The 22,714-nt window shown below is 48.7% G+C and overlaps 1 protein-coding gene across 2 annotated transcripts; it reads left to right on the top strand.

The window, feature by feature from the left end:
* BORA (BORA aurora kinase A activator) lies at nucleotides 1-21,552 on the top strand. 2 transcript variants are annotated; one of them, XM_070751358.1, is made up of 11 exons: nucleotides 1-278; nucleotides 2,049-2,155; nucleotides 3,290-3,335; nucleotides 5,830-5,911; nucleotides 7,274-7,339; nucleotides 8,230-8,286; nucleotides 10,093-10,313; nucleotides 12,088-12,241; nucleotides 16,524-17,053; nucleotides 18,708-18,828; nucleotides 20,933-21,552. In XM_070751358.1, exons 1-11 carry the CDS (start codon nucleotides 150-152, stop codon nucleotides 20,962-20,964), a joined length of 1,545 nt encoding a protein of 514 aa, XP_070607459.1. In that variant the 5' UTR covers nucleotides 1-149; the 3' UTR covers nucleotides 20,965-21,552. The 2 variants fall into 2 exon arrangements, with proteins under 2 accessions (XP_070607459.1, XP_070607460.1); XM_070751359.1 differs by having other exon boundaries at nucleotides 48-278; nucleotides 20,936-21,552.
* The last annotated feature ends 1,162 nt before the right edge of the window (nucleotides 21,553-22,714 follow it).

Raw genomic sequence — 22,714 nt, 5'->3', positions numbered from 1 at the left:
GCTTCGAAGGGAGGAGGCGGGGAAAGCCAGTTTCCCGCGCTCCCATTGGCCCTCCGGGGCGGAGGAGTTAAAGACCCGTCCGCTTCGGCCAGGAAGCGTTGCGGCGGGGGTTGTCAGGTCGGACTGTCCTGCTGTGCGGAGGAGCCGGGATGCCGTCGCCGCCGCCTGATACTCCCGCCGGGGTACAGAACCCCTTCGAGAGCCCCGGCGACGTCCGCCACTTGCAGGAGCAGACCGTCTGCAGCCCCGGCGCCTTCCGCCCCGCCTCGCCCGCTAAGGTTAGTGGGGAGGGGGTAGGTTTGGGAGGAGGGGGTCCTGGGGGGAGGGAAGAGGAGTGGGGGCTGCAGAGAGGAGGAGGGGCCAATGGGGAAGGGCGGGCTGTGGAGGGGGCAAGAGTCTGGAGCAGGAGGAATCTAGAGAAAAGGGGAGGGGGGCTGGAGTAAGTGTACCTTGGGGCAAAGGATTTAAGAAGTTAGGGGTGCTGTAGGCTTGGAGGCAAACAGGGTTTGGGGGAAGAGGACAGAGGTTAGGGGTGCCTGAGGCTGGGGCAGAAGGGCTCTAGAAGGGGGGAGTGCTGGAGGCTTTGGGGGACAAGGAGGGTCTGGGCACAGAGCGGCTCTAAGAGAAGGGGGACGGGTGCCTGAGGATTGGGGGAGAAAGTGTCTAGAGCGGAGGGGTCCTGGAGGCTTTGGGGGACAAGGAGGGTCTGGGGACAGGGGATCTAAGAGAAGGTGGAGGGGGGGCTGAGGGTTGGTGGAGAAAGAATCTACAGCAGAGGGGATCTAGAAAAAAGGGAAGAGGGGTCCTGGAGACTTGGGGGGCAGAAGGTGTGGGGCAGAGCAGATCTAGAAGAAGGGGAAGGGGTGCTGGAGTCTTGGAGGGAGAAGAAGAGTCTTGGAACAGAGGGGCTCTAAGAGAAGAGGGGGGGATGCCTGAGAATTGGGTGAGAACATCTAGAGCAGAGGGGATGTAGAGGAAGGTTGAAGGGTGCTGGAGACTTGTGGGGCAGAGCAGATGTAAAAAAGGGGGAGGGGTGCTGGAGCCTTTGGGGAAGACAAGGAGGGTCTGGGGACAGAGTGGCTCTAAGAGAAGGGGGAGGGATGCCTGAGGGTTAGGAAGATCTACAGCAGAGGGGATCTAGAGGAAGGAGGAGGGGTCTTGGGGACTAGAGCAGATCTAGAAGATGGAGACAGGTGCTGGAGGCTTTGGTGGACAATGGTCTGGGGAGAGAGGGGCTCTAAGAAGATGGAGGAGTGCCTGAGGGTTGGGGGAGAAAGAGTCTAGAGCAGAGGGGATCTAAAGGAGGGGAGAGGGGTGCTGGAGACCTGGGGGCAGAAGGTGTGGGGCAGAGCAGAACTAGAAGAAGTGGGAGAGGTGCTGCAGTCTTGAGGGGACAAGGAGGATCTGGGAACTGAGGAATCTAAGTGAACAGGGAGGGGTGCCTGAGGGTTGAGAGGGAACGAATCTAGAACAGAGGGGATCTAGAAGAAAGGGTGTTCTGTTGGCTTTGGTGGGTAAAAGGGGGTCTGAGAACTGAGGGGTCTAAGAGAAGGGGAAAGGCTGTCTGAGGGTTGGGGACAAAGTGTCCGGAACAGAAGGGCTCTAGAGAAAGGGGAAGGGGTGCTGGAGGCTTGGAAGAGACAAACACGGTTTGGGGGAAGAGGAGATCTAAGAGAAGGGGAGAGGGGATTGAGGCTAGTAGGTGGGAGAGGCTGGGGCAGAGGTGATCTAGAAGGGAGCAAGGTACCTAAGGCTTGAAGGGAAAGATCTTGGGCAGAAGGCATCTAGGAGAAGGGGGTTGAAAACTTTGAAGTTGGGGCAAAGAGTGTGTGGGGCAGAGGATTTCAGAGAAGGTTAGGGGTGCTGGAGGCTTGGGAGGAGGGCAAACAGGATTGGGGGACAGGGGATCTAAGAGAAAGGATGGGGTGCTGGAGGCTTGGTGCGGCAAAGAAGATCTGGGGGCAGAGAGGATCTAAAGAGATCTGAAGATCTGTTAGAGGAGAAGGTTGCTTGGTTCTCCAAAAACCTACTTGAACCTGCTTCTGCAGAGCCCTGTGCAATTCATGTGGTCCATTGACGAGCTGGCCCTGATCAACCCAGTGGAGATCAACTCAGAGGACATCCACCGCCAGGCCTTCTACCTCAGCCAAACCAGGTGGGTCAGGGCAGTGGGGTGGCTGTGAGCATTGGAGTGGTTTTATTAATGCTATGTGCATAACTAGTTGGGTGTTACAATATGTAAAGCAAACCAGCAATGTATGTTTAAAAGGTTTAGTACACTGTTGCTTTAAGAGCTGGTGATGCAATAAGGCATAAGAGGGAACTAACAGCATCTCTCATGGGGAAAATTGTTGTAAGAAGTACTATGTGTTCTCATATTGGTTGGTGTTGTACATACTCTTGACCAGTTGGAGGATGATGAAGATATTGAGGACTCGGATTCAGATAGTGTTTATGAAGTAGTGGCCCCCCCCCCGGGGTTACAGGTAGTAGAACAGGTGGGAGGCCAGCCACAGGATGGGGCTATGAGTTCAGGATCTAGTGAGGGAGAATGCTCGCTGGGTTAATCCTAAATTCAGAAGGATTCAGAAATGTAGAGAGCAAAGGTCTGGAAGAAGATATTAAGGAGAGGAATGGGTTAAATGTTGTAGTGAGGTATTTGGCACGTCAGGGGGCTAGTGGAGAAGAAGGGTGGAGTTTCAACGTTGCTGAAAAGAAATATGGATGTGTTTTCGCCACGCTATAGGAAATAAATCTTGTCTAAGTGAAGCAGGAAAAGGAATGTGACAGAATGCGGCTAAGAGAGAGATAACCGAGTGCTGTATGGAATGTGATTGAAGTACAGGAGAGCAGAGAAATAAACGGAGTTGCTTTATTCATGAAATGATGCATTTAATGAGAGTTATTTGTGATTATTAAACTTCTACTAGAGACCAGAACAGTTTGTATATGTATTGAGAAGATTGATGTATTTTGTGAATGACTAGGATTGTTACTGACTACGACATTTGATAAATGTAAATAATATTTATTATACACAAGCTATCTGGTCTGGTTATATGTAGTACTACTCATATCTCTGGGTTAGTAGCTGGATATCTTCTACCTCCATGTTTTCCTCTGTGTATCCTTTGTAACTTAGGAGTAGCACAGCTCCCTTTTTATCATCTAACAGGGTTCTTCCTGCCTGCCCCTCACTCACCCTTCCTTCCTTCCTATGGGGTGGCTGCAGGCATTGGAAGGGGTTATCCCTGCCTGCATCTCACTTACTCCTTCCTTCCTTCTTTAGGATCGACAAGGAGGTCGAAGAGCGGAGACAAAGAGCCATCGAAGAGGTAACTACCATAGCCTTGGTTCAAGCCATCTGTTGGGGGGGGAGCTCCAGCCATTTAATGCGATGCTGTCCAGGAAGCTTTTGTTGCCTGCTGTGACCTTCAAAGTCACCTCCGTCCCCTGAACAATGAGTGGACATTAGGATGATGCTTAGGAAAGGAACAACCTTTGTTGGGTGCCTGGCCCGTTCCAGAGAAACCAGTTTCAAATCCACTCAAGTTTTGGAACAAGCATCAACTTAACGCAGGAATGTTTTTTTCTTATAGTTACATGCCTCTACAGTTATTTTGTATAATTAAATGTGCCATCTTATATCATTAATCACTATACATTTCAGCATTTCTAATTGCTCTACACAAATTTTATAACATTTATCCCAAATCAATTGGTTAACTCAGACTTTACGTATATTAAATTTCAATTTTTCCATTTAAACTTCTTTTAAAGGAATCATTTTTAATCCCCTAATTATGACATCATCTGATGTAAAATAATTTATTTTCTCAATAAACATAAATGAAAAGGAATAAGAAACCATTAGTAGTTTGGAAAATAAAAGTATTAAAAGTTGGAGTTAAAAGTAGGATTTAATAAGATGGATAATCTGGATGACAAGTTTAGCTTTTTATTGGAGGATGTGGAATTTGGTGTATTTATTTATTTATTTATTTATTGATTGATTGATTGGATTTGTATGCCGCCCCTCTCCGGAGACTCGGAGCGGCTAACAGCAACAATAAAACAGTGTACAATAGTAATCTAATACTAAAAACTATTAAAAACCCATTAATATAAAAACCATACATACATACATACATACATACATACATACATACATACATACATACCATGCATACATACCATGCATTATATACCTGAATCAAAAGGGGTTTTTTTAAGAGTCGTAAGTAATAATCTAGAACTTAGTGATTGTTATTGTTTTCAAAGCTGGTTTTACAGTAACAGTCTGCTAACATATATACTGTTCAAAACAATAAAGGGAACACTCAAATAACACATCCCAGATCTGAACGAATGAAATATTCTCACTGAATATTTCATTTGCACGACTATTCCATTTGCACAACAGCATGTGAAATTGATTGTCAATCAGTGTTGCTTCCTAAGGGGACAGTTTGATTTCACAGAATGTTGATTTACTTGAAGTTATATTCTGTTGTTTAAGTGTTCCCTTTATTTTTTTGAGCAGTGTATTATTTATTATTTTAACTTAATGGGTTGGGACGCCCAAGAAAGGCTGAAGATGAAGTAGGAAGGGAGAGAAGGAGTGAGAGGTGGAGAGAGAGAGAGAGAGATAAAATAAGAAAGGAAGAAACAAAGAGGGAGAGAGGTTCAGGAGGAGTGAAGGAAAAGTAGGTAGGAGGACGAAAGAGAGAAAGAGGAAGAAGACTAGTTAAAGAGGTAGGCTGGTGTTGGTTAATATATTTTTTAAAAATAAAACATGAGTATATGTTCTGTCGGGCTCTCTGGTAGAATCGTCCCCAAAAATTCACAGGTACAAATTTCAGACACACACACGTTTGAAAATTTAAAACAATGTTCTTTATAATGAAAATTCACTTGAACCAAGCCCTCTTTTGGTATAGCCAAGAGCACTTGTCTCCAAACAAACTGGTAATTTGTACAAGTCCCTTATCAGTTCTGTGATACTTAGCTTGCAGCTGGGAGGCAATTCACAGTCCTTCTTCTTTCACAAAGTGAAACACACTTTGATCTGGTTTAGTTTCAAAGAGGGGGAAAAAGCAGCACACAAAAAGTCAGTAAAGCAGTCACGAAACACAATGATCAGATAATCCTCCACAATGGCCAAACCCACAGGCTGCTCTTTATAGCAGCCTCACTAATGACCACAGCCCCACCCAACCACAGGTGGCCTCATTTTCTTTGATAATAATCTCTCAGTTGTTGTTGCCTATGCATCGCTCTCTGCATGCGTGGCTGTATCATTAACTCTTGTTCTGAATCCAAGGAGGAGCTAGATAATTGATCTTCTTCTGAGCTGTCTGCCACACTCTCCTCCCTGTCACTCATGTCTTCTTGGTCAGAGGAGCCTTCATCAGCAGATTCCCCCGGGGGCAAAACAGGCCTGCAGCATGTGGATGTCTCCCCCACATCCACAGTCCTTGGGGCAGGAGCTGGGCCAGAGCTAACCACAACAGTATATGAGCAATAGATAAAAATGTATAATTATGAACTTTATTATGAACGGTGAACGTAATATTGGAAGGTATATATATATGTTGAATCTATATATGAGAAGGTGAAGAAGAAAAAATTTAAATATTGGGAAAAAAAACCTTAATGCAGGAAGACATCTTCACTTTTTCTTCTTGAAACTCTGTCTATAATCAGATTGTTCCTTGCAAATGGGTTGCATGTCATTAATATGCATCCTGTTCCTTCCTTCCTTCCTTCCTTCCTTCCTTCCTTCCTTCCTTCCTTCCTTCCTTCCTTCCTTCCTTCCTTCCTTCCTAGTTTTTCACCAGAAGCACCATCGTCCCATCACCCTGGACAGATCCCATTGTGAAACAGGCTTCTCAGCTGAATTCAACCAGATGTAAGTAGCTGCTTCCATTACTGGAAGCAGAGAATTTCTCTTAGAAGCCGTGTTGTTCATGGCTGGGATGTAAATGGTAGAGATGACCTGGATGGCTGATTTCAAGGATTGCCAATAGACAAGGCTTAACAAGACAGAAAGAGAGACTTTAGAATAACTTCATTGTCACATTGGATGTATACTAATCAGCAGACATTACAATGAAATGTCATTGCTTACAGATCATTCTATGTGCGTTTGAAGGCATCCTTTGTTCTGCCGGGCTCTCTGGTAGGAGCCTCCCAAAAATTCAAGGATACAAATTTCAGACAGACACGTTTGAAGATTCAAAACAATGTTCTTTATCACAAAATTCAAAATAAACTGAGCACTCTTTTTGTATTGCAAAGAGCACTCGTCCCAAAACAACCGGGTAGTCTGTACAATTTCCCTTAATCAGTCTTTAAGCACTTAGCTAGCAGCTGTGAAGAAACTTCACACCCCTTTTTCTTCCAACAAAGTGAGACACACACACACGTTGCTCTGCTTTGTTTTCCAAGGCGTGAAAAAGCAACAAAGTCCAGAAGACAAAGGATCCCTGATGAACTCCGATCAGATATTCTTCCACAACGGCCAAACCCACATGCTGCTATTTATAGCAGCAGCCCTAATAACTGGAGTCCCACCCAAACACAGGTGGCCTCCCTTATTTCCTGTAATATGTTCTTACTTGGTCTCTTCTACGCATAATTCTGTGCTTGCATGGGTCCAAAACGTCATCATTTGAATCAATGGAAGATAATGGAGATTGACTGCCTGGGCTGTGTGCGAAGCCCCCCTCTTCCAAGTCACTCCCACCTTCTTCATCCGAGGAAAGTAAACTCTGAACTGATTCTGTCGGCAATAACACAGGCCTATGACATGTTGAAGTTTCCCCTGCATCCACCTCCCCATTCCCTGGGGCAGGAGCTGGGCCAGAGCCAACCACAACAATGCTAGGATTTATTTTCTGGCAGGGTCTTGATTTTGGGGAAACAGGTTAAGCTAAAGGGGGAAAACATTTTGTGCATTCTGGTAAGAAAAAAAATGACAAATTTTCTCTCGGTTCGTAATCCTAAACGACGCCATTAGGGACTCTCGCCATTGGCTTAAATTGGAATCACTTAGTTTGTGTTGTTGTTTGTGTACTCACGCAAGGCTTTCCTACGCATGGGTTTGATGGATGGATCGATTGATTCTACGAGCCGAACCATTTGACCAAACCCGACTGCCAAAATGTAAAGGGATTGGAGCATTTCCCATTATGGCTAAACATAAGCTATGTTGTTTTATACTTTCCTTATTGATATTCCAGCTATTCACTAAGAACTCCATAAATTGCAGGTGCTGAGCTCAACGATGCGTCGCCAGTCGGCCGAGAAATAATCGTTCAGCCTGGGAAAAATAATGGTTTGTATGAAAACTTTGGAGGAAGAGACTAAACTCGGTATATAAAGAGATCTGGGGCGCCTGCGCGAAAGAGACCAAAAAAAATGTTACACCAACACTCCGCAGTCTGCATTGGTTGCCGATCAGTTTCCGGTCACAATTCAAAGTGTTGGTTATGACCTATAAAGCCCTTCATGGCACCGGACCAGAATATCTCCGAGGCTACCTTCTGCTTCACGAATCCCAGTGGCCGGTTAGGTCCCACAGAGTTGGTCTTCTCTGGGTCCCGTCCACTAAATAATGTTGGTTGGTGGGGCCCAGGGGAAGAGCCTTCTCTGTGGCGGCCCCGGCCCTCTGGAAGCAGCTCCCCCCCAGAGATTAGGACTGCCCTCACCCTCCTTACCTTTCGTAAACTTCTTAAAACCCACCTCTGCCGTCAGGCATGGGGGAACTGAGACATCTCCCCTTGTCTATGTAGTTTTATGTATGGTATGTTTGTATGTATGCTTTTTATATAATGGGGGTTTAGGTGTTTTTAATGTAAAATTGTTATTTTTGACTTTGATATTAGATTTGTCATTGTATATTGTTTTGATCACTGTTGTGAGCTGCCCCGAGTCTGCGGAGAGGGGCGGCATACAAATCTAATTAATAATAATAATAATAATAATAATAATAATAATAATAATAATAATAATAACAACAACCCGTTTCTGTAGGGTAATGCATGCACAAATAGTCCTTGACTTATGACTGATCACTTAGCAGCTATTTGAAATTTTTAATGCGTTATTAATGTTGTGGCGGGCCACAACAGTTTATTGTGAAGAGACTTTAACCAATGAGGGTTTTTAAATGCTTTGATCCTGATGATGCAACCTTGCTCCTCTGTTTTATTTTGTCTTCCTTAGCTGCTTGTCAGACTCTGTTATCTCTACCTGTGGATTTTGATTTGGAAAAGATACTGGGTAAATAACTTGTAAAATAAGCCTGTCGCTCTGTAGCAGTGGTTCTCAACCTTTCTAATGCCGTGACCCCTTAATACAGTTCCTCATGTTGTGGTGACCCCCAACCATAAATCTAGCGTCAATTCTCCCAACAGAGCTTTAAGCTGATTGGCAGGAAAGTCAGAGGGATGTCCCCATTGCAAATGCCTGATTGGTCAGATTGTAAAAATATGTTCCAAGGTGCCAGAATAGAAGCGTTAGTTCCTAACACCATGGGAAATTTGTCTTTCCCCACGGTCTTAGGCGACCCCTGTGAAACGGTCATTCAACCTCCAAAGGGGTCCCGACTCCCAGTTTGAGAACCACTACTCTGTAGGGTCTCTTATAACAGTCTGGACTGGAAGAAAGTTGTAAGAATTACCTCCAAAGAAGAGTGGCGTGTGATAAAAGGAAAGGATCACAATCTAAGGAGAGCTTGTGTAAAGAGACCCAACAACTGAGGGTGAGGATTTGAGCTTGTGGGTTGATTTCCGAACGTTTCGTTACCAGGCTAGGTAACTTCTCCAGAGGAGTTTAGGGCAGTGGTGGCAAGCCTTTTTTCCCTCATGTGCCAAAAGTGGGTGCGCGCACATTATTTCACCTCCACAAGTGCCCACACCCATAATTCAATGCCTGGGGAGGGCAACGATTGCCTCCCCTGCCCCCCAGAGACCCTCTGAAGGCCAGAAGCAGACCATTTCCCAACTTCTGGTGGGCCTGGTAGGCCCATTTTTCACCCTCCCCAGGCTCCAGAGGCTTCCCTGCCCTGGTAGGCCCATTTTTCACCCTCCCCAGGCTCCAGAGGCCTCGCTGCCCTGGTAGGCCCGTTTTTCACCCTCCCCAGGCTCCAGAGGCTTCCCTGCCCTGGTAGGCCCATTTTTCACCCTCCCCAGGCTCCAGAGGCTTCCCTGCCCTCATAGGCCCATTTTCCACCCTCCCCAGGCTCCAGAGGCTTCCCTGCCCTGTTAGGCCTGTTTTTCACCCTCCCCAGGCTCCAGAGGCTTCCCTGCCCTCATAGGCCCATTTTTTACGCTCCAGAGGCTTCACTGCCCTGGTAGGCCCGTTTTTCACCCTCCCCAGGCTCCAGAGGCTTCCTTGCCCTGGTAGGCCTGTTTTTTACCCTCCCCAGGCTCCAGAGGCTTCCCTGCTCTGGTAGGCCCGTTTTTCACCCTCCCCAGGCTCCAGAGGCTTCCCTGCCCTGTTAGGCCCGTTTTTCACCCTCCCCAGGCTCCAAAGGCTTCCTTGCCTCCCCTCCCCCCCATCCCTCCGGAGGCCCTCCAGAAACTGAAAATGTCCTCCCAGAGCCTCTGTGCAAGGCAAAAATCAGCTGACCGGTGTGCATATGTGTGCTGGAGCTGAGCTAGAGAAATGGTTCACCTGCCGACAGATATGGCTTTGCGAGCCACCTGTGGCACCCGTGCCATAGGTTCGCTGTAACTGGTATAGGGGATGTCAGTGTCCATATTCTGTTTATTCTCACCTGAACTCCAGATATTCACCACTGTTGCAAAACACGTAACTTTGTTTGATTTGTGGCTACTCCTTGTTCCGCCTCTCTTGCAGTTTTTCTGAACGATACATTTAGATATAATTTTTTTGCTTCAAAAACATTTCATTAAAGTAAATTTGATTTTTTTTTAAAAAAAAAATCTGATTTAAATTTAAATAAAAACTGATTTTTTTAAAAAAAAAATCATCGATTTTGATCCACCCTGGTTTACCTATTGGGGTGGGGGCTGAGTCTCCCCAATCGTGACGGCCATGCGTGACATCTCTCCTCTTCCTCAGGTGACCATTTGAAAGCCGACGAATCGGCTGACCAGTCCCAGGAAAGTCTGAGCAGTTCCTCCTTAAGGAGAAAGCTCTTTTTGGATGAGAACGGCAGCCTCTCCTCCGAGAACCGCTCCCCTTCTCCCAGCCTGCACAACGGTCCAGCTTCCTTGGGCATCCTCTGCTCCATCGACCTCTCTCCGGTCCGCTGCAGGAGCCCTCTGAGTTCCTCCAGCTCAGTGAGTACTGCTCATCTTGGAGATGCTGATAGTGGTGGGTCAGAATGAGCCCAGTTGGTTTTGGACTGAAAATCCAAAGACCATCAGTCATAGGAAACTGAATTCTCAGTGCTGTCTGCCGATTGTGCCGCACTCAGCCCTCTAGCAAAAAGAAACTGCCGGCCATTCATTTTTGCCAAACAGAGTACAGTGTTCCCTTGCTTTTCGCGGGGGATGCGTTCCGAGACCGCCCACAAAACTCAAATTTCCGCGAAGTAGAGATGCGGAAGTAAATACACTCTTTTTGGCTATGAACAGTATCGCAAGCCTTCCCTTAACACTTTAAACCCTTAAATTGCAATTTTCCATTCCCTTAGCAACCATTTAGATTATTACTCACCATGTTTATTTATTAAAGTTTATTAAAAAAAATATTTATTAAAGGCAGATGAAAGTTTGGTGATGATATATGTCATCGGGTGGGAAAAACCGTGGTATAGGGAAAAAACCCGCAAAGTATTTTTTAATTAATATTTTTGAAAAACCGTGGTACAGACTTTTCGCGAACTTCGAACCCGCGAAAATTGAGGGAACACTGTATTGCTTTTACTGACGCTTAAATGGTTCCAGGAGTAGTGTAAGCCAAATGGGAAGTTTTCCCACCCAAATGATACAAAGTCAACTTTTATGAGCCGTGGAGGTGTAGTGGTTAGAGTGAAGTACTGCAGGCTACTTTCTGCTGGCTGCCAGCTGCCTGCAATTTGGCACAGCTTGGAATCGCAGGAGACTCAAGGCTGACTCAGTCTCCAGGCTCAAGGTATCACTAACTTAAGAAGTTAGTGGTGGCGCAGTGGTTGGAATGCAGCATTGCAGGCTTCTTGGCTGTCTGCAGTTCGAGCCTCACCGGTTCAAGCCTTCCATCCCTCCCAGGTCGGTAAAATGAGGACCCTAATTGTTGGGGGGGGCAATATTCTGGCTCTGTAAACTGCTTAGAGAGGGCTGTTAAGCACTATAAAGTGGTATACAGTAGTACCTCTAGATACGAGTTTAATTCGTTCCAGAACCGAGCTCGTATGTCGATCAACTCGTATCTCGAACGAATGCCTTTAGCCTGTTTTTCCCTGCCGAGATAACCAGAAGCAAGGATTCTTGCGCCACCTAGTGGAAGCTCGGCTCGTATCCCGAATTTGAGCTCAGGTGTCGAACAGAAATTCCGCTCCCGTCGTGGCTCGTAACTTGGAATACTCACATGTGGAGCAGCTCGTATCTAGAGGTAGTAATGTATATGTCTAAATCAGAGATATCCAACTGGATTTCTTCTTAGCATTGTAGCTTTCCTTTGTGGGCTGATTGCTGGGGTGGGTGGGAGCAGAGCAGGGAAGCAGGACAGCTGCCTCCTGCAGCGCTTTACCTGCTACGGGGTGGTGGTGGTGTTGTGCCTTGTTTTCGCCTTCCCCAGTCTCCAGCAGAACTCTGTCAAAAATGGGCTGTCCAGAGGCTTCCGTAGCCACACACACCCTCCAAATGGCTCATTCCGTGGCCCCCACCCCCACACACACGCCGGAAATGGGTAAAATCTTGCGAGAGCATCCTCGCGTGAGATTTTGTTTCCGCCACATGTGTAGAAGCCAGATCTCGCATGGGAGCATGTATGGATTGCGTCAGGGGCCCAGGGTTTCTGCTAATGGGTCGCCGATCCCACCCATACCAGCGGCAACCCGCTACTGATGCAATTGTTACGGACACTTCCTGTGGCTCGCTCTTAATGGGGGGTTCTCTTTTGCCGTTTTGAAAGGGCCATCTGTCCTCCAGCCCCATCCGGGGGAATGCCAGGGCGTACAGTTTAGGCAGCCTTCCGAGTCCGTCCTTGGCACGCAGGAGTCCGGCAAATCTGGCGTCACCCACTTTCTCTCCCGTTGGCATCCCTCTGAGAAAGACTCCACTGGCAGGTATGCTCCGTAAAGGTCTCTTGCTGGGGCCAGAAGGGGGAATCTTCTTCCTCCCGGGGACTAAATGGGGATCCGTGCCCATAGTGTTTGCTGCTGCTTTCGTTCCTTAAGCAGTTCCTTACTGCTTCCTATTAGCATATAGCTGTTCGATCCATAAAGTTGCGTGCCTTCAACGCAACTTCAAGAGCCGGGGTGGCACAGTGGTTAGAGCACAGCACTGCAGGCTACTTCAGCTAAGTATCCTGTTTCCCCGAAAATAAGACGTACCCCGAAAGTAGGGCATGTCAGAGGTTTGGCAGAATGTGCTAATATAAGGCACCCCCCGAAAGTAAGGCGTAGTCAGGTTTACATACGGTACGGTGGAAAAACATACGGTACCATTCAAAGCTGTTCATAGTGGTACCATAATAATGTGGCATCCCCTGCTGGCCCCTTCCATCGCTTTGTACCGTCCAGTACACCGCCATTAGTCTCCACTACAGTGCGTAGACTGTAGTTCCTCTGGTGGCCGGAAGCTGCAATAGCGGGAGTATACTGTTGTACCGTATAAGTGCCGTCGTTTGTGTCTGTGGGTGCCATACTGACAGGTACCGTACCGTAATCAGTGTACCGTACAGTACACATTCTTTGGGGGTGTCAGCTTTTCTGCCTATGAATTTGTCTTATTTGAGAAATATAAGGCACCCCCCGAAAATAAGACTTAGCACAACTTCTGGAGCAAAAATTAATATAAGACAGTGTCTTATTTTCGGGGAAACACGGTAGTAGCTGTAGTTCAGCAGTTCAAATCTCACCACCGGCTCAAGGTTGACTCAGCCTTCCATCCTTTCGAGGTGGGTAAAATGTGGACCCAGATTGTTGGGGGCTATAGACTGATTCATTGAAGGCAGATGGACGTTTGCATCCAAGAAAGCCCAGTTGCCTCCTGAAAAAGCATCTTTGGGACAAGCCATGACATGGATGACAGAGAACCTCTACAGACTTTTAGCTACATACATACGTATGTGTGTGTTGATGTGTATGTATACATCTATACACACACACATACTGTGTCTTCCTGAAATTAAGACCCTGTCTTATATATACAGTGGTACCTCAAGATACGAACCCCTCGTCTTGCGAACAACTCGTGATACGAACCCGGGGTTCAGGAAAATTTTGCCTCTTCTTACAAACTTTTTTCGAGTTACGAACCGGCGTTCGGAGACTGCTGGGAAGCCGCACGGCTGTTTTAAAAGGTGACATCCGGGCGGCGGGGCTTCCCAGAAACCTCCCGAACGCCGGTTCGTAACTCGAACAAAGTTCGTAAGAAGAGGCAAAATTTTTCTGAACCCCAGGTTCAGTTCGGGAGGTTGCTGGGAAGCCCCCCAGCCCAGCTGTCACCTTTTAAAACAGCCACGCCGCTTCCCAGCTGTCTCCCGAAGCCGAACGCGGAAGTTCGGCTTTGGCGTTCGGCTTCAGGAGATAGCTGGGAAGCGGCGCGGCTGTTTTAAAAGGTCGCAGACGGCCTGGGGGGCTTCCCAGTACCCCCCCCCCCGAACCCGGAAGCCCCCCAGGCCGGCTGTCACCTTTTAAAACAGCCGCGCGGCTTCCCAGCAGTCGCCGAAAGCCCTTTTTTTGTGGGGGGTTTTTTGGTTGCACGGATTAATTGACTTTACATTGTTTCCTATGGGAAACAATGTTTCGTCTTACGAACCTTTCGTCTTACGAACCTCCTCCTTGCACCAATTAAGTTCGTATCATGAGGTATTACTGTATTTTTTAACCCTGAAATAAGCTCTTGGCCTTATTGCCATGGACTCAAAAGCCCAATTGGGCTTACTATCAGGGGATGTTTTTATTTGGGGGAAAATGGTATATGTACATATATATATGTACACATACACACACATACACTGCTCAAAAAAATAAATAAACGGAACACTTAAACCAGAGGTCCCCAACCGCCGGTCCGCGGACCGGGACCGGGCCGTTGGGGTTTTCCAGCCGGTCCGCGGCGTCGGAGACCCAAAGCCCATGTGGAGGAAGACGGAGCCAAGCGGGGCCACCCGGAGACCTTTTCCCGTCTTCTTCTCCTCGCTCGCTCCCCTCATAGCCAGCAGCCCCGCTCGCGGGGGGATGCCCGTTCGTAGCTACCAGCCCGCCAAGCGTCGAGGGGGCTTCCGAGGCTGAAGGGAAGAGCCGGAATGCCCTTCCCGGGTTTAGATTGCTTGCTGTTGGGGGAAACGGAGGAGGCGGCGGCGGCGGTGGGGCGCGATCGCCTACTTTCTGGAGCGAGGAGAAAAGAACCGCCGCCTCCTCCGTTTTCCCCAACAGCAAGCAATCTAAACCCGGGAAGGGCATTCCGGCTCTTCCCTTCAGCCTCGGAAGCCCCCTCGACGCTTGGCGGGCTGGTAGCTACGAACGGGCATCCCCCCGCGAGCGGGGCTGCTGGCTGTGAGGGGAGCGAGCGAGGAGAAGAAGACGGGAAAAGGTCTCCGGGTGGCCCCGCTTGGCTCCGTCTTCCTCCACGCAGGATGGGCTTTGGGTCTCCGACGCCCTCGCCCGTTCCCTCAGGAGCGATGAGTGGGACGTCTTCTCCTCGCTCGCTCCCCTCATAACCATCCCTCCAGCGTCGAGGGGGCTTCCGAGGCTGAAGGGAAGAGCCGGAATGCCCTTCCCGGGTTTAGATTGCTTGCTGTTGGGGAAAACGGAGGAGGCGGCGGCGGCGGTGGGGCGCGATCGCCTACTTTCTGGAGCGAGGAGAAAAGAACCGCCGCCTCCTCCGTTTTCCCCAACAGCAAGCAATCTAAACCCGGGAAGGGCATTCCGGCTCTTCCCTTCAGCCTCGGAAGCCCCCTCGACGCTTGGCGGGCTGGTAGCTACGAACGGGCATCCCCCCGCGAGCGGGGCTGCTGGCTGTGAGGGGAGCGAGCGAGGAGAAGAAGACGGGAAAAGGTCTCCGGGTGGCCCCGCTTGGCTCCGTCTTCCTCCACACAGGATGGGCTTTGGGTCTCCGACGCCCTCGCCCGTTCCCTCAGGAGCGATGAGTGGGACGTCTTCTTCTCCTCGCTCGCTCCCCTCATAACCATCCCTCCAGCGTCGAGGGGGCTTCTGAGGCTGAAGGGAAGCGCCGGAATGCCCTTCCCGCGTTTAGATTGCTTGCCGTTGGGGGAAACGGAGGAGGCGGCGGCGGTGGGGCGCGATCGCCAAGTTTCTGGAGCAGATAGGCTTTGAGTTTTTGGCTGGGGGGGGAGAAGTAGGACCTTCCTAAGTCCCCCCCCCAGTCAAAATCACAAAGCCAGGCAGCCCCCAGCCGCCAAAGGAGCCTCCTCATTCTCCCTGCCCTGTGGAGAAGTGTGGAGGGCTGCGTCACTAAGCTCCACCCCTCCATAACCCCACCCCCATATGACCAAAGCCCCCCCCACCGGGCCGTAGAAAACTCGTCTAACTTAAAGCCGGTCCCTGGTGCTAAAAAGGTTGGGGACCTCTGACTTAAACAACACAATATAACTCCAAGTAAATCAAACTTATGTGAAATCCACTTAGGAAGCAACACAACAATTTCACATGCTGTTGTGCACATTCAACTTTGTACAGGACAAAGTATTCAATGAGAATATTTCATTCGTTCAGACCTAAGATGTGTTATTTGAGTGTTCCCTTTATTTTTTTTTTGCAGTATACATTATATATAGATCATATATACAACATGCATGTATGTATGTAGAATATAAATACTGCTCAAAAAAATAAAGGGGACACAAGGAACACATCCTAGATCTGAATTGGAGGATGTGGAATTTGGTGTTATATACCTGAAACAAAAGGGGTTTTTTTAAGAGTCATAAGTAATAAACTAGAACTTAGTGATTGTTATTGTTTTCAAAGCTGATTTTACAGTAACAGTCTGCTACCATATATACTGTTCAAAAGAATAAAGGGAACACTCAAATAACACATCCCAGATCTGAATGAATGAAATATTCTCATTGAATATTTTATTTGCACACAACTATTCCATTTGCACAACAGCATGTGGAATTGACTGTCAATCAGTGTTGCTTCCTAAGTGGACAGTTTGATTTCACAGAAGTTTGATTCACTTGAAGTTATATTCTGTTTTTTAAGTGTCCCCTTTATTTTTTTTGAGCAGTGTATAAGAACTGATGAAACTTCTTAAAGGAGCAGTCCCCGTTTCTGATAGGAGGGTCCAGCAAGCTCATTAAGAGATGACTGTTGGTTCTGCACACTTAGCATATTCTCCCTCTGATATTTTCTTCCTCCCCCTCCCCCAACGCAGATCAAAGGCAGTTCACTTTCCGCTCTCCGGATCTTCCTTCCGTTTCCTGCCGTCAGGCTCCTACCAACAGCAGGAGTCCCTACCTGGAATACTCGCCCATGCGGCTCCTCTCCTGCCGGGGGGCCGCCCTGTATCAGAGCTCCTTCCATCGTCTCCCTTGCACCCCGGAGAACTTCCAGCAAGAGCTGGCGGAAGCCGCCGAAGCCGCGTCGGCAGGAAGTCCTAACGCGGGCCTGGCCCCTATAAACGAGGGCATCACTACCACGGGGTCCCACTTGGAGATGGCCGCTGGGTCTCTCTCGCCGGAGACCTCCAAAGGATTGGCACCTGGGCCTTGCTTGGAGTCTCCCGTGGGGGGAAAACGGACAGTGGAAATGGCTGATTCAGAGATGCTGGAGGAGAACTCGTTGATGGGATCGTCAGGATGCGATAGGGAGGCCGTGACCAGACTGAGCATGGAAGGGTCTTGCATCTGCATGGCGCCATTGGCGGAAAGCAGTGCTTCTCCCTGTGAGAGCAGCAGTCTGCAGGTGAGGGTCAACCCAGCATTTTTAAGGGGCCCTGGAATATTTCCACTCCACCCCTATCTCTCCCATTCCAGGCTGAACAAGGGAGTTGAACAGAGCGGGTGGAGGAACAGAAAAGGGGCGAAAGCAGGCTGGATTTTTGATCTGGCTAAAGTTCTAGGCTAGTGATGGCGAACCATTTTTGGTTCGCGTGCCAAAACGGTGCACATGCCCACACCCATTCCTTTCCTACACAATGCACAATCTTCCTGTGCTGCCCCCTATGCATGTGCACAATCACCAGCCCTGCTCATAAACAATCCCCATTCCTGTGCATAAATAGACAAATCGAAAGTTTGGGAAAACGGACCTTCATTTTGTCTGTTGTGCTGTTTTTCACCCTCCAGAGGTTTCCGTGAAGGCCCCGGAGTGCGAAAAACAGCATGACGGGCAAACTGGAAGTCCGTCTTTCCGAACTTCCAGTTTGCCCATTGGGTGGTTTTTCGTACTCTACGGCTTCAGGAAGCTTCCTTGAAGCCTCCGGAGGGCGAAACTGCTTCCTCCAAGGCCGAAAATCAGCTGGCTAGTGCATGCATGCGTACTGGACCTAACACAGGACAACACTTCACGTGCCGTCCAATAGGGCTCTGTATGCCACAGGTTCGCCATCAGTGTTCTGGACCAAATAGAAAGGAAGATTCTTACAATTTTCCTGCCCAAAGCTCCTGCGGTTATGGCATCTTTATTTTATTAATCAAGTTTGGATACCGCCCATTTCTTTCCCAGAGTGATAAAATCACACCTTTTTTTGCAATCCCACTGTAATTGTCCCAAAGCGAAAAATGTGTTGCGGGTGCCATAGTGGAGGGGAACATCCCTCTTCACAGACATTGCCCAGTTCCCAGCTGTCTCTTCTTACCACTGTCAATTGTCGTAGGTCGAGGACTTCCTATATCAGTGATAGCAAACCTTTTTTTCCTCGGGTGCCAAAAAGCGCATGTGTGCACTATTACGCACACATTTGTTCCCACTCACTTAATCCAATGTCCCCCCACTCTCCTCCTCCATCTGTGCATATGTGTGCAACTCCCCCAATGCTGTCCCGCCTCCCACGTATGTGTGCACGACCTTCCCGACTTCCGATGGGCCCATTTTGTCACCCTTCCCAGGGTCCAGAGGCTTCCCTGGAGCCTGAGGAGGCCAGAAACACCCGCCCAGAGTCTTGGTGCAGAGGATTTGGGAGGCCTGTAGGGCCTCCGAAACTAACCAGAAAAGGCAGGGAGAAGCCTCTTTTCCCATAGGAATCAATGTAAAAGCAAATAATGCATGTGATTGGGGAAACCACAGGGAGGGTGGAGGCCCAGTTTCCTCCCAGGAAATTCCTAGAGGCCCCATGGAGGCTTCTCCCAACCTTTTCCGGCCCTGTTTCCTCCCAGGAGATTCCTAGAGAGGCCCCACTGAGGCTTCTCTTTGCCTTTTCCACTTAGTTTTGGAGGCTCAGGTTTGTACGTGGAAAATGGTTCTTGAGAAGAGGCAAAAAAATCTTGAACACCTGGTTCTTATCTAGAAAAGTTTGTAAGTAGAGGCGTTCTTAGGTAGAGGTACCACTGTACTTGTATTGCAGCTCCTGCTTAGTGCTGGAATAATTACTTTCTGCATTCTGATTTATTTGGGACAGATGGACAGCGGTTACAATACCCAGGCTTACACCAGCAGCCTCATAGATGGAAGCGAACTGAGCTGCAGAGAGCATAGTGCATTTGAGGCTCAGAGGAAAAAGCCAGGTTTTCAGAATGAAGGTAGGTGGTTCAAGGCTCCCCTTTCAAAGAAGACAGCCTCTTCGGTCATCTTAGGCCCTGGCTTGGGGTTGGGGGTGGAATCTAGGAAGCCATATGGGAAACCTGTGCAAAGGTTGACATTGGCTAATGGGCAATCTTTCGGGTCTTAGAAACATAGAAGACTGACGGCAGAAAAAGACCTGATGGTCCATCTAGTCTGCCATTATACTATTTCCTGTATTTTATCTTACAATGGATATACCGTATTTTTCGCTCTATAAGACGCACCTGCTGATAAGACGCACCTAGATTTTAGAGGAGGAAAATAGAAAAAAAATATTTTGAGCCAAAAAGGGGAGAGGAAGAGAGGAAGGAGTGAAAGAAGGGAGTGAGGGAGGAAAGAAGGGAGGAAGGAAAAGGAAAGCAAGAAATGGAGGGAGGAAAGGAAGGAAAGAAAGAAAGAAAGAAAGAAAGAAAGAGGGAAGGAACAGGAACAGAGGAAGGAAGCAAGGAAACTTATGAAAGGGGAGAGTAAGAGAGGAAGGACTGAAGGGAGGGAGGGAGGGAAGAAGGTAGGAAGGAGAAAGAAAAGAAGAAATAGAGGAAGGGAAGGTAAAAGAGAGAAAGAAAAAGAGCAAGAAAGAAAGCAAGAAAGAGAGAAAGAAAATGAAAGAGAAATAAAAATAGAGAGGGGGAATGAAAGAAATGGAAGGAGGGAAGGAAGGAGAGAAAGCAAGAGAAAGAAAGAAAGCAAGAGAAAGAAAAAAGAATGAAAGAGCAAGAGAGCAAGAGAGAAAAAGAAAGAAAGAAAGAAAGGCAACTTCAAAGAAAGGCTCACTGAGCATCTCTCACTCTCTCTCTATCCCTCTTTCTTTCTTTCTCTTCCTTTCTCTCTCTCCTCTTCCTTTATCTCCTCTCTCTCCCTCCCTCTTTCTCTCCCCCCTCTCTCCCGCTTTCCCTCTCTCTTTCTCTCTCTCCCTCTCTTGCTATCTCTCCCCCTCTCCCTCTCTCTTTCTCTCCCCCCTTTCCCTCTCTCTTTCTCTCTCTCCCTCTCTTGCTAGCTCTCCCCCCTCTCCCACTCTCTCTCCCCCTCTCCCTCTCTCTCCCCCTCTCTCTTTCTCTCTCTCCCCCCCCTTTCTCTCCCTCTCTCTTTCTCACTATCTTGCTGTCTGTTGCTCTCACTCACTCTCGTTCTCCGTTCTTCTTAGCGGTGACGCGTGCACGCCCTGCCCGCCTCACCTTTGCCGAGAGCTCTCAGCAAGGGGGTTGTAGGAGAGGCGGGGCCGGCGGCAAAGGTGATATTCAATGTCGGGGGCGCACGGGCGGTTGCAGGCGCTCCCTATCTCCCTGCTAGCCCACTCGGAATATTCAAAATAAGAAAAACCTTCGCCGGCAAAGGCTTTTCTTATTTTGAATATTCCGAGTGGGCTAGCAGGGAGATAGGGAACGCGCCAACCGCCCGTGCGCCCCCGACATTGAATATCGCCTTCGCCGGCCTCCGCTGACAAAAGCCTTTGCCGGCATTTCCTCTCGGCGCAGCGGCGGGCGGAGAGAAGGAAGGGGGGGCAGCGGCGTCCCTCCTGGCCTTGGCGGGCCGCCCGACCCTCCCCACCTCCTGCAAACGCGGCGGGCGGCGGGGGGAGAGCGAGGAGCCGGTTCCGGCGGGCGCGGGGCTTGGCTGGCTGGCTGGCGTGGGGAGCGCCGCTGGTGGTGAGGAGGGAGACCCTCCTCCGGGAGGGAGGGGGCCAGGCAGCAGCTAGCCAGCCAGCCGGCGGGATGGCGCTTCGGAGTTCGCAGCCTCCCCCCCCCACCCTGCCTACATCTTCGCTCCATAAGACGAGGCTGATTTTTCTTCCTACTTTGGGAGGAAAAAAACTGCGTCTTATGGAGCGAAAAATACGGTATGTTTATCCCAGGCATGTTTAAATTCAGTTACTGTGGATTTATCAACCACGTCTGCTGGAAGTTTGTTCCAAGGATCTACTACTCTTTCAGTGAAATAATATTTTCTCACATTGCTTTTGATCTTTCCCCCAACTAACTTCAGATTGTGTCCCCTTGTTCTTGTGTTCACTTTCCTATTAAAAACACTTTATTTTCTCTCCCCTCCCTCCTCCACCCAAAGCAGGAAAAATCAAAAAGTGGATACTGGGGTGAAAACGTTTGTCAATCCAATAGCCTCTTCCTGGAAGTGCCTTTGCCGAAAACTGGAATTGGGAGAGAGAGAGAGACTACCCATCAAACCTGAATGATTATTTTGAAGATACGTTGACACTGGATTGGTACAACTGCCTTCCTGTGGCTTAAGGGAAATTGAACCCAAAGATGATCTGCCTGGCCATAATCACCAGACTGGCACTAGGCAGTTGTGGGCTATGTTTACATACTTGGATTTTCACAAGGACTTAGACAGGATTGTAACGCTGCTGCTATGTGCCTTCGACATGCATTGATCCTTGGTTTACCCAGTGACAGCCAGTTGTTTCTTAATGTGCCAATTATGGGCTCACTTCACCAGGCAGGGGCTTTTTTGTGTGAGCCTTGCCAACATACAAATATAGATGGCCCGGTCTTAAACTGTTTGGGATTAAGCATCACCAATGTGCCAAAGGTTTGGCACAGCAATAAGTGTTACCTTGTTTTCTGTGAAAATTAATATAAATTTGTTGAAATCTCTTTCGCGTCTTGATTATGGTAGCTGTATCAGGGAACGGTGCATTTTTAAATAAAGTAGTTGTGCTTTTCCTCGGGGTTTTTTTGGAAGTTTTATTACCAATGCAATACAAGAACGACAACAGTTTCAACAGGAGGCTACTAGAAAACATTTTTGTTACAATAAACCTTTTGCATTAAAAAAGGCAATGTTCTGTCCAATCATTTTTTCTCACTAAATACTGGGCTGGAATTGTGTTTCATCATTAAAAATCTTGATGTGTTTAAGATAACCCTGACCAATTTCTTATACTTAGGGGAAAAGTCATGTTATTAGTTAGAGTGCTTTTGTTCTGGTTTTTTTTAGCAAGTACAGTGATCCCCCGGTTATTGCGTTCCCGACCATTGCGAACAGGCTTATTTGCGATTTTTCAACCCGGAAGTCAAAACACCATCTGCGCATGCGTGCCCTTTTTTCTATGGGCACGCATGCGTAGATGGCGCCGGGCAGATCAGCTGCTGGGCGACTTCCCTGGGTCTTCCCCCTCTTGCTGGCGGGAGGGCGAAGCCCCCCCCAGCACCCGCTCGCCCGCCGTTCGCCTGGTCACCCGCCGTTCACCGCTCGCCCGCCCTTCACCGCTCACCCGCCCTTTGCCCGGCCACCCGCCCTTCGCCCGCCGCTCGCCCGCCCTTCGCCCTTCGCCCGGGAAGTTCGCCAGGAGTCAGCGGAGAAGCCGCGCGCCTGTTTTAAAACGATCGGAGCCGGCCTGGGGGGGCTTTCCAGCAACCCCCGAGCCCCCAACCCGGGCTCGGGGGTTGCTGGAAAGCCCCCCCAGGCCGGCTCCGATCGTTTTAAAACAGGTGCGCCGCTTCTCCGCTGACTCCTAAAGCGGGGAAGTTCGCCAGGAGTCAGCGGAGAAGCCTCGCTGCTGCGGCGGAAGTAAAAACACCATCTGCACATGCGCAGATGATGTTTTTACTTCCGCAGCGCTACTTCGCGAAAACCCGCTCATTGCGGGGGGGCCTGGAACGGAACCCTCGCAATGATCGGGGGATCACTGTACTGTGATTCTGCACAGTAAGGAAACATCTCCCTCTTTCCTATTAAAATGGCCATCTTAGATTGGCTAGGGCCAAGATAAAAGCCAGAGAATAGCTCGACTTCATATATGTATTTTTAACCTTTACCAGAACTCCTGAACACATGTACAAAATCCTAAATCTCAATGTCTATTTTAAAAATTGCTATCACATT

This window comes from Erythrolamprus reginae, chromosome 4 (assembly GCF_031021105.1).
Source record: "Erythrolamprus reginae isolate rEryReg1 chromosome 4, rEryReg1.hap1, whole genome shotgun sequence".
NCBI lineage: Eukaryota > Metazoa > Chordata > Lepidosauria > Squamata > Dipsadidae > Erythrolamprus > Erythrolamprus reginae.
The sequence above is the reverse complement of the archived record's forward strand: the minus strand, read 5'-3'. Positions and strand labels throughout refer to the sequence as shown.